The sequence below is a fragment of the Brassica napus genome, chromosome C3, assembly GCF_020379485.1.
Source record: "Brassica napus cultivar Da-Ae chromosome C3, Da-Ae, whole genome shotgun sequence".
Taxonomy (NCBI): Eukaryota; Viridiplantae; Streptophyta; class Magnoliopsida; order Brassicales; family Brassicaceae; genus Brassica; species Brassica napus.
In genome coordinates, this window is record NC_063446.1 from 37207989 (window position 1) to 37222630 (window position 14642).

General features: G+C 38.5%; 1 protein-coding gene and 1 pseudogene across 1 annotated transcript; both read left to right on the plus strand.

The window, feature by feature from the left end:
* The first annotated feature begins 7503 nt into the window (after positions 1–7503).
* On the plus strand, positions 7504–8298 carry LOC106383342. Its single transcript, XM_013823458.2, has one exon. The coding sequence runs from the start codon at positions 7504–7506 to the stop codon at positions 8296–8298; it is 795 nt and encodes a 264-aa protein (XP_013678912.2).
* A 2915-nt stretch (positions 8299–11213) lies between these two features.
* Positions 11214–12773, plus strand: LOC106384856 (annotated as a pseudogene).
* Positions 12774–14642: the final 1869 nt, after the last annotated feature.

The following is a 14642-nucleotide window of genomic DNA, read 5'->3' on the forward strand; positions in this document are numbered from 1 at the left end:
GTTATTTTGAAAGGTAACATATATTGACACTTCGAAACACATATAAGTATAATTAATTGTATAATTGCGAGAGATTCATTCCTATAAAATGTGATTTTACAGCCTATTTGTTTCTCAAGTCGAAGAAACATTTCCTGGTATATCCACAAGTGACGTAGACAAAAGGAAAGATCAACACTTCATTAAGTGGTTGCGGAATCAGGTACTAACTAAAACTTTTTTTCATACATTATCTGTATTTCATTAACATTCTCTTTATTTTTGCAGGTTGATTATGACGACGACGATGCAGATTATCCTAAGTGGTTACACGAAGTAATTCAATCTCCACTTGTAAAGGTCACCACATCACAGATGTATTTCACACGAGGCTATACTTTTCATACATATGACTATGGTAGACAGCGGGCGACCAGTAACTATGGAATATGTGTGAAAGGGGAAACAGATTTCTACGGGATCTTGACGGAGATTATTGAAGTCGAATTTCCAGGGATACTGAAGCTGAAATGCGTCCTCTTCAAATGTGAATGGTTCGACCCCGTCGTCAACAGAGGTGTTCGGTCTAACAAATTCGGTGTAGTTGATGTCAACGGTGGACGAAGGTACAACAAATTCGAGCCTTTCATCTTAGCTTCACAAGCAGACCAAGTTAGCTTCCTTCCATACCCTCGGATGAGAGATTCAGGTATAAATTGGTTAGCAGTGATCAAAGTTACACCTCGAGGACGAATCATCAGTGGAGAAGAACCACCATTGCAAGAAGAACAGATAAATGAAGTCGAGGAACCTGAACAAGAAATTGATGACATCCTTCTCATTGATCCGCATAATCACGAGTACGAAGATCTTACCGATGATGCCACAGACGAAGCTGTTGAAGACGAGTTTAATGAAAATGATGATGTTTCTAGTGATGACGAGAATGTCGATGTATCCGATTGATGTATTTGTTTTATGAATAAGATGAGGGAGTTTGTTTTATGAATAAGATAATGTGGGGTTTGTTTTATGAATAAGGTAATGCTGGGAGTTTGTTTTATGAATAAGCAAATGTGGGATATTGTGGTTTGGAATGGAAATAAAGATGGAGTTTGGAATATATGAAGTAGAAAATAAGGAATATGGGGTTTCGGGTTTTTGGTTTCGGGTTTTGGGTTTTGGGTTTCGGGTTTGGGCTTTCGGGTTTCGGGGTTTGGGGTTCTAGGGATATATGAAGTAGAAAATTAAAGATGGGGGTTTGGAATATATGAAGTAGAAAATTAAAGATGGGGGTTTGGGTTTCGGGTTTCGGGTTTCGGGTTTGGGGTTTCGGGTTTGGGGTTTCGGGTTTCGGGTTTGGGGTTTCGGGTTTAGGGTATGGGGTTTGGGGGTTGGGGTTTCGGGTTTCGGGTTTCGGGTTTCTGATTCTAGGGATTTAAACATAACACTCGTTAATTCCACGTAAGCACAAATCGTCGTAAAGTCCACGCAGGATGAAATCGTCGTAAAGTCCACGTAGGATGAAATCGTCGTAAAGTCCACGTAGGATGAAATCGTCGTAAAGTCCACGCAGGATGAAATCGTCGTAAAGTCCACGTAAGACAACGAGGAAATAACGACGAAACCTAAAATTAAATATGGGGTTTGGAATATATGAAGTAGAAAATTAAAGATGGGGGTTTGGAATATATGAAGTAGAAAATAAGGAATATGGGGTTTGGGGTTTCGGGTTTCGGGTTTCAGGTTTCGGGTTTGGGGTTTGGGGTTTCGGGTTTCAGGTTTCGGGTTTGGGGTTCTAGGGATATATGAAGTAGAAAATTAAAGATGGGGGTTTGGAATATATGAAGTAGAAAATTAAAGATGGGATTTGGGTTTCGGGTTTCGGGTTTGGGGTTTCGGGGTTGGGTTTCGGGTTTCGGGTTTGGGGTTTCGGGGGGTTTCGGGTTTCGGGTTTCGGGGTTCGGGGTTGGGTTTCGGGGTTGGGGTTTCGGGTTTGGGGTTTCGGGTTTCGGGTTTCGGGTTTGGGGTTTCGGGTTTCGGGTTTCGGGGTTTGGGGTTTCGGGTTCGGGTTTGGGGTTTCGGGTTTGGGGTTTGGAATATATGAAGTAGAAAATTAAAGATGGGGGTTTGGAATATATGAAGTAGAAAATAAGGAATATGGGGTTTGGGGTTTCGGGTTTGGGGTTTCGTGTTTCGGGTTTGGGGTTTCGGGTTTGGGGTTTCGGGTTTCGGGTTTCGGGGTTGGGGTTTCGGGTTTCGGGTTTGGGGTTTCGGGTTTAGGGTATGGGGTTTGGGGGTTGGGGTTTCGGGTTTCGGGTTTCGGGTTTCTGATTCTAGGGATTTAAACATAACACTCGTTAATTCCACGTAAGCACAAATCGTCGTAAAGTCCACGCAGGATGAAATCGTCGTAAAGTCCACGTAGGATGAAATCGTCGTAAAGTCCACGTAGGATGAAATCGTCGTAAAGTCCACGCAGGATGAAATCGTCGTAAAGTCCACGTAAGACAACGAGGAAATAACGACGAAACCTAAAATTAAATATGGGGTTTGGAATATATGAAGTAGAAAATTAAAGATGGGGGTTTGGAATATATGAAGTAGAAAATAAGGAATATGGGGTTTGGGGTTTCGGGTTTCGGGTTTCAGGTTTCGGGTTTGGGGTTTGGGGTTTCGGGTTTCAGGTTTCGGGTTTGGGGTTCTAGGGATATATGAAGTAGAAAATTAAAGATGGGGGTTTGGAATATATGAAGTAGAAAATTAAAGATGGGGATTTGGGTTTCGGGTTTCGGGTTTGGGGTTTCGGGTTTGGGGTTTCGGGTTTCGGGTTTGGGGTTTCGGGTTTCGGGTTTCGGGTTTCGGGTTTCGGGTTTCGGGTTTCGGGTTTCGGGGTTGGGGTTTGGGGTTGGGGTTGGGGTTTCGGGTTTGGGGTTTCGAGTTTCGGATTTCGGGTTTGGGGTTTCGGGTTTTGGGTTTCGGGTTTCGGGGTTGGGGTTTCGGGTTTGGGGTTTCGGGTTTCGGGTTGGGGTTTGGAATATATGAAGTAGAAAATTAAAGATGGGGGTTTGGAATATATGAAGTAGAAAATAAGGAATATGGGGTTTGGGGTTTCGGGTTTGGGGTTTCGGGTTTCGGGGTTGGGGTTTCGGGTTTCGGGTTTGGGGTTTCGGGTTTGGGGTTTGGGGTTTGGGGTTTCGGGTTTCGGGTTTCGGGTTTGGGGTTCTAGGGATTTAAACATAACCCTCGTTAATTCCACGTAGGATGAAATCGTCGTAAAAACCACGTAAAAAGATTTAAACATAAATCACGTTAATTCCACGTAAGCAAAATCGTCGTAAAGTACACGTAAAGAAAAACACGGGCCTTTGTGATTCCTCGCCATTTCCTCGTAAAAAAAAACACGGGCCTTTGTAACTGCTCGCTATTTCGTCGTAAATTTACGACGAATTTGCGACGATATGTAATCTTATATATACACCCGACCGCTCACTCTTTCTTTCCTCTCTACTTCCTCTCTACTTCCTCTCCATTTCGTAGCAATGGTAAGCCTCTCTGATTCCTCTCTAATTTGGTTAGTTTAGGATATATTAGGTGGTTAGTATAGGGAATTTAGATAGGTTTGCGGATTTTATGTTATTTAGTGTTGATTAGGTGGATAATGTTGGAAAATATATTGTTGATGTTAATTTTAAAAATTTCATTTTTTTTTCCAGGTTCGAAAAGGAAGACTTACTGCCCATTACAGAGAGATCTTCGGTGAGCCGGGTAGTCGTTTAGACCCGGCCTCTTCTTCCGCTCCCAGTTCTTCGGGCCAGGAGACTGTCCCCGAGACTCAGTACACTCAGAGAGTCTCTGGGTCTACTTCTTCTAGTGCACCATCGGCTCCTCATGTGCCTCCTCCGATGCCTCCTCCTGTGCCTCCTCCGATGGCACCTCCGATGGTCGCTGATATTCATCCTGATCTGATGGTGCCTCCGAGTGCTCCTTACTCGCAGTACACGGTAGAGGACATTCTCAGTCTGCCAGGCAGAGAAGGTTTACCAGTCATCGACCCAGACCGACCGGACGGAACGTTGTGGTATGTTGCATTAATTTTTTTAATTCGTTTAAATATCTTTTATAACATTAAAAAATAATTTATATTTTAAATTTGTATTTTCCAGGTGGGGGGTTGACGGATGTCTTGCATCGGACGTAACCGACACGATCAAGGGTTACTTCTCCATGGCACATCCAAACTGGAGTAAGACGCCTCACTACGTCAGAAAGACGTGGTTCAAAATTTACGCTGTAAGTTTCTATTAATTAATTATATATTTTTTAATTTTTTCATGATTTATATATATACTTTCTAAAAAACTAATTGTTAATTTATTTTTTCCAACAGCAAAAATATAATTGGGCTTTGGGGATCACTGAGAGGGTGAGGAAGAAGTTTAACGCGAAAGCGAAAGTTCGCTTGTTGGACACGGTCTCCAACTGGAAGGGTGACTGGATCGTGAAGGGGTATGAGCGTGGCAAACCCGCTGAGCTCACCACGGACGTGTGGGATGGCCTCATCCGTTATTGGCGCCTTCCTGATTCGATTAGAATCGCCCAGGCTTGCTCTAACTCCCGTAACACGGTCGATGAGCACGGGAACGGGCCGATGCTTCACACTACGGGCCAAAAACCCCACGCCGGTGTCCGTTTGGAAATGGTAATTAAATATTTTATTAAATAATTTTTTTAATAATTATATTAATTTATTCTAACTTTCTTAACTGTTTTTTAGGCCAAAGAGACGGGACATCTCCCGTCTCTTATGGAACTTTACGAGAGGACCCACAAGAACAAGGCGGGCGTATTTGTAGATGGCAAGTCCGAGCAAATCTACAACGACGTAGTTGCTCGGGTTGAAGACCGCCAGACTCAGCTGACCCAGCAGTCTACCGACGGATTACCCGTCACCTTATCCACACTTGAAGTGGATAAGATTTACGAGGAGGTAAATTTTCAAAAAAATTAATTTTTAATTATTCATTTAATTTAACTTTAAATATTTACTTACAATATTTATTTTTTGTTTTTAAGGTTGTCCCTAAAAAAAAGGGACGGACATTGGGTATTGGTTCCGTCAACGATGTTCCGAGAGCGACATCGTCTTATGGTCAGCGACGGGATGATGAAGTCACGGAGCTGCGTAGAGAGTCCGCTCAGCTGCGTAACGAGTTGACCGCGACAAAATCTCGTATGGGTGGAGTCGAGGGCTTCTTAGACGTTATTGCGGCCACAAATCCGGAATGGGAGTCCATGTTGAGGAACATGCGACAACAACATCCCATTCATGGCGAGTCATCCGGCGACGTACATAACGAGGCGGATGTTACGAGGAGGAGTGATGAATTCTACCGGGCGATGAACGACCCTTAGTTTTTTTTGTTGTTGTATTATATAAATTCAAAACTTATTTATTTATAAAATATTTTCATATGAATTTATTTTTATTTTGAATTTTAATTTATTATTAAATTAAATAATTTTAATTATTTTTTTATTATATTTTAAAATTCTGTAAAATAATAAAAACGAAGTAAATTCGTAGCTAATGTACGACCTCTTTACGTGGAAATCTTACGAGGAAATGACGAGAAACAGTTTACGAGTATTTTACGAGGAAGTATTTACGAGGAAATAACGAGGAAATGTTTACGAACATTTTACGAGGAAATCATTTCGTGGTTGTTACGTGTATTTTGCGAGGAAAATCTTTCAAGGTATTTACGTGTAGATTACGAGGAACTGTTTTCGAGTTATTTACGAGGAATTGTAGCGACGTCCTTACGAGGAATTGTAGCGACGTCTTTACGACGAATCGTTCTACTTCGTCTTTACGACGAAATATATTCTTCGCTAAGTTACGACGAATTAGCGAGGAAATATGTGTTACGACGGACGTGTAACGAGCAAACGCGTTTCCTCGCTAATTCGTCGTAAAGCCTCTTTTAAGACGAAATAACGAGGAAAACCGCCCTCGTTAAGATTATGTTTTCTTGTAGTGTTTATCACATTTAATCATATACAAACTACCTAATTTTAGTTATATTCAAAGTTTAGGTATTGCTTTGAAAATTAGTTATATTATAAAGTAACTTTGTCAAGCTTATAAAAAAAGGCGCGTATCAAGAACGCGCCCCCAAATCGGCGAAAACACAGGCAAAACTCAACATTCACGTTCTAGATTTGTCGACGACCAAGTCTACCGGAGTCGTCGCTGGCGCCGTCTCGTATCCTACTAGACAGACCTCTCTCCCTCTCTTGCGGCATGCGTCACCCTTTCCCTTTCCATTGATGCTGATAGAGATGAATCGCGTAGTACTGAAGCTGCGGAAAAGTCCTCTGATGTATCTGACCAGCAACATGCTCCTACTCCGGATCCTCGCTGGTCGTATCTTGGAAGATGGTCAGCCAATCCAAAACCCGTGTCTCCAACGTTACCGATTTTGTCGGTGAAAGAATCAGTAACCGATGTTCCCTCTGCAACCATCGCTCCTCCTCCTGCAATCACAGGTCCACCTCTTGCATCTACAACCAACGACCATTTTCATGTCTCTGAAATCACAGACCCTCCTACTTCTGTAACAATCGAACTTCCGACTGAATCTCCGCCTCAAACTGATGAACCCATTAATGTTGATGAGGAAGCACCACCAATGGTACCTACTGGTGACGATGACGTTTCTGAAAATGGTGACCTTGATGAGGAACCCGCAAAAGAAACCGTCTTTGTCCATTCCATGGGAGCGTGGTCGAAACCACTCCACTTCACACCTCCACCTACCCCTCTTGTACCTGCTACTCCAAAGCTCGGTGTCTCGGATGCGGTAAAAGGCCAAATAGCCTCCTTTTGGCCGTCACTTAATGATTCTATCATCGGTCACAAGCATAAGAAGGAGCAATTGTCGTATCCTCCAATGGATAAAATGCCTCCTCCGGCTCTCAAGGATGATGGTAGCCTTCGGTTTCCATGGTCTGCTCGCATGAACCAGTCCTCGAGAAATCTTTTTCGAGCTGCTGAACCTTCATATCAACTTGATGGAACTCCTCAGGTGACAATTCCTTCTAAGGTTCTTAGACTAGGACCTGAGAATAAGGAAGAATACGTTGTCGGACAATTCCACAGGTGTTCTAACCCACCCGGAGGCCTTATTCATGCTGTCTTGAATAGACTATGGGGACGGGAATGTAAGATATCTTGTCGGAAATTAGGAGAGTCATCGTTTTTGTTCCATATTCCTCATGAAAATACTCGCAAATGGGTTATTCAATGGGGGAGTGTGGCATGTGGATGATTGTCTCCTATTTGTGGCTCCTAGGAGTCTCGTAAACTCTTTCAAAATTCCGGAGATTTCTACATTACCGGTCTGGGTAACCCTCAAGAATATTCCGGATTCATGCTTCTCTAGATTGGGTATCAGCCACATAGCATCAGGTTTGGGAGAGCCAATGCTTACGCATAGGCGTCGTTTAGATCCAACAAATATGGGGGAAGCAAAAATTTTAGTTGAGGTTGAGCTAGACAAACCGTTCCCAAAGCTAATTGCTCTTGATGACAAAAAAGGCAATATTTACTTGGTAGATGTGGAGTATTCTTGGATTCCTAGCGCGTGTGAAAGATGTGGAGCACTTGGCCATAGAGAGAAGAGGTGTTTACTTCCTCCAAAGCCACTTGGATCTGCTGTTATTATAAAAGAAACTCCTAGTCCAAATGAAGAGATCCCAATGGTGAATATAGGATTGTTGCAAAACACCCCTAGTCCACATGTCAACCACTTGGAACCAAACTTGCAATCACCTTCTGGCCACCAAGCACATGAGACTCCAAAAAACTTGTTTGTCACTACTCCTTCTGAGGATGTAACTTCTGGTCCGATCACACACTCACATGAGGTACACTCTACCTCTTGTTTAAAGATTGATGATACTTTACCTATGTTAGCAGCCACAATCACTGCGCCCTCTCAGACACAAATTATGGAAGAAATTCCATCACAAGTTAACATTTTCGAAGCCGCCCATGCTTCTGAAAATGAGCAACCAGTTGGTCCTCTCTCGCCTCTCACTCCTAACCATCATCATTTCCACATGGAGCCGGAGACTCCTCTTGCTTATGGAAAAGAAACTGGTTTAGACGTGGTTGGAAAAACCTCTAGTTATAACTTAACTAGAGGAGGAAGACCAATAAAACCAACACAAAAGGTTCAAGAAATGGAATGGACAAATGTTAGAGGAAAGGGTAAAAAAGGTCGACGTGGCCGAGGAAACCATTTCCACTAGTTTGGTCTTTCTTTTCTTTCCTATTAGGTTTCATTTGTGAACCCTTCACTCGGGTTGTGCTAAAACCCTCCTCTTGTTGCAAACTTTCCCAAACTTATGAGTGAGAACTCATACTTGTATCATTTATGCATTTTAATATGAAAGCCTTTTACAAAAAAAAAAAATAGTTATATTATAATATATTTTAAAACTTGGTCCAATAGTACTACATAAATAAACTTATGCTGACTGATTTTGACTCAGTTTAATTTACCGATATCTATTTCCAGGACATGGTCTGAATTTCAGATATATATTTTTTTTTCTTAGACAAAAAAGAATGTAAAGAAGAAACCGACATCAAAAGCAAACATCAATTGTGTTGAATGGAATGAGATCATGCTTATCTATGGATTACTGCAGTTGATCGTATCTGAACACTAAGATAGTTAGTACAAAATACAAAACTAATTGTTTTACATTCTCAAAGTAAATCTGACTTCTGTCTGTGCAAAAAAAAAATTAGCAGAACCTTCATATAGAGAGATACATTAAGGTCGTTTGTTTTTTTTAATTTGGTAAAAATTGAAATCGTTAATTAGGCGAGATCAAGATCGTTCTAAACATTGCGGCACGTTGAGCTTGGTAGATGTGAGTTATTTTGCAAGTAGAATGAATTCTGTTACCCTACATTCAAAACACAGATCATGTTAGACAATAGCAAGAAAATATTAGGTGAAGAAAGTGCTCAGAATGTAACAAACGTTTAGAAACATAAGATACCAATTGGTCGGCTAAAACAATCTCGAAGGTATCTCCTCCAAACGATGTGTGTTGCTTCCATGAACGTCATTTAACTTTGAACCCGCCATGAATTTTTAAAAGGTCTGAGTTATGTGAGACGAGTAAAAGCTGTAATCTTAAACATGTGTTTTGGTTTTTCTGCGTAGAATGATTTGCCTTTTACTCAATAGAGATGAGATATATATATATATATATATATATATATATATATATATATATACTAGGTAATAATCCGTGCCTTGCGCGGAATGTGATTATTATTTTCGTTATTTTTTTAAAAGGAGAAATTAAGCAGTTTAATATGGATATCGGTTCGGTTTTAGGTTATTTTTTTTGTTTTTAATCTCCTAAAATATAACTATCATTTTAAATCAATATTTTTTTGGTTTGTTCGGTTAAAATGTTTTTTTTTTCTGTGATAATCAAAAATTACTATTATTTGTTTGTTTACATGTTATGAATCTTAGATAGTCGTGATGTCAAACCAATGGTTTCATATTATTGTTTCTACACGGATAACAGTTAAAAAAAAAATTTATTAAGACAAATCCTTTTACTACAATTTGGTCGATAGTGAAAGAAGCATTAAGAAAAAGAATATTTTAACTTTCAAAAAATTAGATATTTCAGTTGTGGTAAATACTTAGTTATAAGGTGTTCACGTCAATGTGCACATGTATGTGTATGTAAAAGTATATAAAGATGGTTGATAAATATATATAAAGATACTATTAATTAATATTAAAAGACATTTTTTTCAAAATAATACATGAAAAATAAAATTCTTAAAATGAAATTACCTAAAAATAAAAATATTGTAAAATTTATATAAACTATAATATATAACTTATATATAATTCTTTAAATATATATATATATGCATAGAACATATCAAATTGGATATTCGTTCCTATAATTATTTATATTTGTGATTTTCTTTTTTTTACGAACATTGCATTTTAGTATTTGATTTGCTTCGTAGAGTAACGGATATCCAGATTTTTCGGTTCGAATCAAAATGGATAACGAATGGAATCAAATTTATGAATAATTTGTCCAGCTTTATTCGTAAACAGTAAAAATAACGTAAAGAAGAACCATGCGAGTTTTATATTAAAAAAACGTAAAGTACATAGTGTGAACATATTTATATAGAGTTTGACTGAAAAGCTCTCTACATGTGACATGTGTCAATTTTAGTGTGAACACATTTATTACAATGCTTCTACACATGATGTGTCCAGTTTAATGTGAACACATTTATTACAATGTTTCTTCTTCAATATATAATGGATAGTTAGGATCAGAAAGGGTATGGTAAATGAGAGAAATTATAACAAAAGATTTGGTTATTTATGATTTGAACGAATTCGAAAGAGAATATAAGTTTTCAATAATTTAATATACATTCCGTTTAAAGAATATGCGATTTTTAAAGATTATCCTACCCATACGTGATTTGCAAGTTTTGTAAAAATAATAATAAGATTGTGTAAGTTGATTGATAACGTTTTTTTTTATATTGCATAGCAATAGGAGTATTTTTTGGAATTTTATTGAGTTAAGGAAACTATGAAATCATAATTATATATGGTATATTCGTTTTTAAGATTACCCATACTTGATTTGCAAGTTTTGTAAGCTTAATAATAAAACTGGTGTTAGTTGATTGATATCGTTTTTGTTATTTATTTTGTGTAGAAATAGGAATATTTTTTGGAATGTTATTGAGTTAAGGAAAAAAAGTTATTAGTATTGATTAGTTTAAATATTTTCACCATGAATATATAATGATATGCACTAATTTATCTTAGGTAATTAACTAATTGAATTAAGTATATAGAACTGAATAAATTATTTTATACATATTTGATAACCCGTACGGCTATTCATACAAGGAACTGAATAAACAAAACTTATATGAAAAACATGTTGTTGATAACGATTTCTAATCTATCTATTTATATATATATATAAAGGAAAGTTGCCTCTCTCCTTAGGCTATCCAGCTCAGCAAAGAGGGATGGACGTTATTCGACATGTGTCGGCACACCAAACACTCGACGAAATCAACTTTTTTTCGTTTTCTCTACGTTTTTTCATTTGGGCTTTTTGTATTTATTTACAAGCCCATGTTCTATGTGCTGTAGCAGAAAATAAAGCTCAAGTTATGTAAAGCTGTCGTCTTAGACTCTTGGCGATCTCTGTCGCACCTGCTTTGGTAAACAAATCGTTGCCACCTTTACACATCTCCAGCCCTCTACAATTAAGGAGAAAGTATTCAACTCTCTTCAACTTATTCCCTCTCCCAATTTTTTTTTATCTCTTTCAGATAACTTACAGTGGTTACTATCTATGGCCTCAGTTAATTGAAGAATACTGAACGTTCTAGATTCCTCTGGTTCAACATTCTCTGAAAGCAGAAGTTAAGATCTCCTTGCGCGGGGGAGGTTGCAGCGCGGCGGTCTTGCCTTTCTGTCTATGCTGATGAAATGGAAAACTCTTCGATGTGTTGTTCCAAGCTCCCCAACGCCTATGGCGGTAATTTAAGATTAAGATTAAGATTTTTTTAAAATATGAATGGAATCAGTGTGATTGATGTTCTTATTGGATTGATCATCATCTACTCCAATGTTAGATCGGTCTTTTTGGAATTTGTAATTGCTTATTATTGCAAGAGGGTAATTAATAATATAATGAGATTCCGGAAAATGCAGACTTCAAAAACACCCAGAGTACATCCCTAGAAAGGCTGATCAAAAAGGCTGATGGATTTGCAGAAGTCTTTCCAGGTACATACACTTAAGCAAAAGGCTATATATCTTTTACCACACATTCTATGTCTATATCGTATGGTTCATTTGCAGAGCATAAGTACGAGAATGTTAGTAGGCTGCAACAAAGGAACCATATGTGGTATGACAAGAGATGGTGTGAATGATACCCCAGCTCTCAAAAAGGCGGATATTTGGTATAGCTGTTGCTGGTCCTAATGATGCTGCAAGAGGCGTTTTTGATATTGTTCTCACAGAACCTGGACTGAGCGTTATCATCAGTGCAGTTCTTACCAGTAGAGCCATATTCCAAAGAATGAAAAACTACACTGTGAGTCAAAACTTTCATAAAGTTTTACACAGAGACACCAATTCAAATCTTGACATCGTCTTTCTGTGTCGATTTATGCAGTTTCAAACACGATACATATTGTGGTAAGTATACTTAGTAGATAGCACAAGATTTCATTTGGTTTTTATGGTTGCAATCCTAATCTAAAGCTATTGTAACATGGTGCAGTTTGGCTTCATGTTCATTGCTCTCCTATGGGAGTTTGATTTCACGCCTTTCATAGCAATCTTAAACAATGGTGAGGTTACATTATAGAGTATTTACTGCATTTAGTAGTGATTTTTTTTTTTTATAAAAGCTAAAAAAATCATTGCGCCTTATAGGAGCAATCATGACAATATCAAAGGACAACGTGAAGCCATCTCCACAGCCAGATAGCTGGAAACTCATAGAAATATTCTCGACCGGAGTCATGTTTAGAGGCTACCAGGCCTTGATGACTGTCGTTTTCTTCTGGGCGATGATAGACACTGATATTTTCTCGGTACATACTCTTATTCACAGTTTCTAATTCTAGGCCAGTTCAAAAAGTTAACTCTTTTGAGGGTTTACTTAGAACATGTTATGGTGTGAGACCATTGAGTCAACGTCCTGAACAAATCATGGCTGCTCTGTATCTACAAGTTAGCATCTCAGGTCAGGCTCTCATCTTCGTCACCAGGTCCCGTAGCTGGTCCTACGTCGAATCCCCTGGTCTTCTCTTACTTGGTGCATTTGTCATAGCTCAATTGGTATGTTTTTTTTTTTTTTGGTCAAAGCTCAAATGCTTCCACTTAAATTATTTTCATGAAAACATAACAACAAGTATCATAGCCGTGTATTCTGTATACACTCTCAGGTGGCGACATTGATAGCTGTTTACGCGAACTGGAGTTTTGCGCGGATAGAAGGAGCCGATTGGGGATGGGCTGGAGTGATCTGGCTATACAGTCTCGCAATGTACATCCCTCTCGACTTGCTAAAGTTTTTGATCCGCTACGTTTTGAGTGGAAAAGCGTGGTTTAAATTTCTTGAAAACAAGGTATCCAATCAACATTAATCATATTCCGTAAGTGCTTAATCTGTGTAAAAGCTTGAGTTCTGTTTACGACAGCTCCTTCATTAATGTTGAAGTAGATGTTACAGATTTTGGCCTCTACAAATACTGAGAATTTTTTTCCTAACCTGCTTGCTGTTACTTCATTGATGCTTATCTTTCTCCAGTGATATGTGTGGTTCCTAATGTTTTTCCTGCATTTTTTTTATTTGTCGTCCAGAGGCAATATTAGCTTTGTTCAGACAGCAAAGCCAAAGAACCTTGCCATTGCTTATAACTTCGCCAGAAGATTCTTTGGCACTAACCCAAATCTAGAGAGCTAGGCCAAGATGGCTACAGCGACACAAGTTGTGCAAGCCGCTAAACGCAACATGACTGATGAAACCAAGCTTAACTGCGACTTAAGAAACCCGTTTGTGATATGTGGGTTAACATATATCCTGATCTGAAGAGGACAGAAAGATGTGTCATGCCCTTGCACCGCCCGGTTTCTGCCAACCCAGGAAGAAAACGTATGTGCTGTATGTGATATTGCAGTCATTGGCGTAGACGGAACTGGTCTGCTCGCTCTGCTCTACGTTTCAAGTCCGGTGATTAATTCAGATCGGTAACTTTGAGAGTATGTGGTTTTCTACCTCTGTGGATGAGGTCAAGTAAAAGTGACTTTAAACATAGAAAAAAAATTGATTTGCCAGAGTTATATACATATTCCGCAATTTGTAAATTGTGAATGATGTAGCTAGGACTATAATCTACCACCTTAACTAGAACTATTAACTCTATTAATCTATTATATATTTTGAAAATAAAAACAGTTTTGAAATGAATTCGTTACGGTAGAGTAGAGGAACGTGCATACATATAAATATATATACACACACTTGGTATTGCATAAATAAAATATACAGATATTGGCTTCCTCTTCATCTTTTTTAAAGCGTAACATATATAGATCATAGATTTATGAGTATTGTATAACTATGGTAGACAGAGGGGCATCAGTGTGATGCACTACTTGACTTCTAGACTGCTAATTGTTTCCTTAAGATTTGGCTTATTTATTTTTGTAAGATTGTTTTAATTCGACAGCAAAAATCAGTTACAATTAAACCCAATTAATTATAATGTTTTAAAAGACATTTTAAAATGGAAAGATGGCAGACTTGGGAAGTCTCATGATTAGTCCTAAGCATTCGGTTCTCGGTCCTAAGCATTTAGGATATGTTAGGGTATTATAAAAATTTAGTTAATTTCTGGTTTGATTTTTTTTTTGTCATGGATTCGTTCAGGTAACAAAGTTATGAACCGGATAATATCCGAGATAATTAAGATCCCGTTTGGCTCCGGATTTTTGGTTAATTCGGGTTAAAAAATCATAAAATTCGAGTTTTGGATTAAA

What these genes read in the sequence shown, in the direction of transcription:
- LOC106383342 (XM_013823458.2), top strand. Translation starts at nt 7,504, where the DNA reads ATGGGGGAAGCAAAAATTTTAGTTGAGGTTGAGCTAGACAAACCGTTC.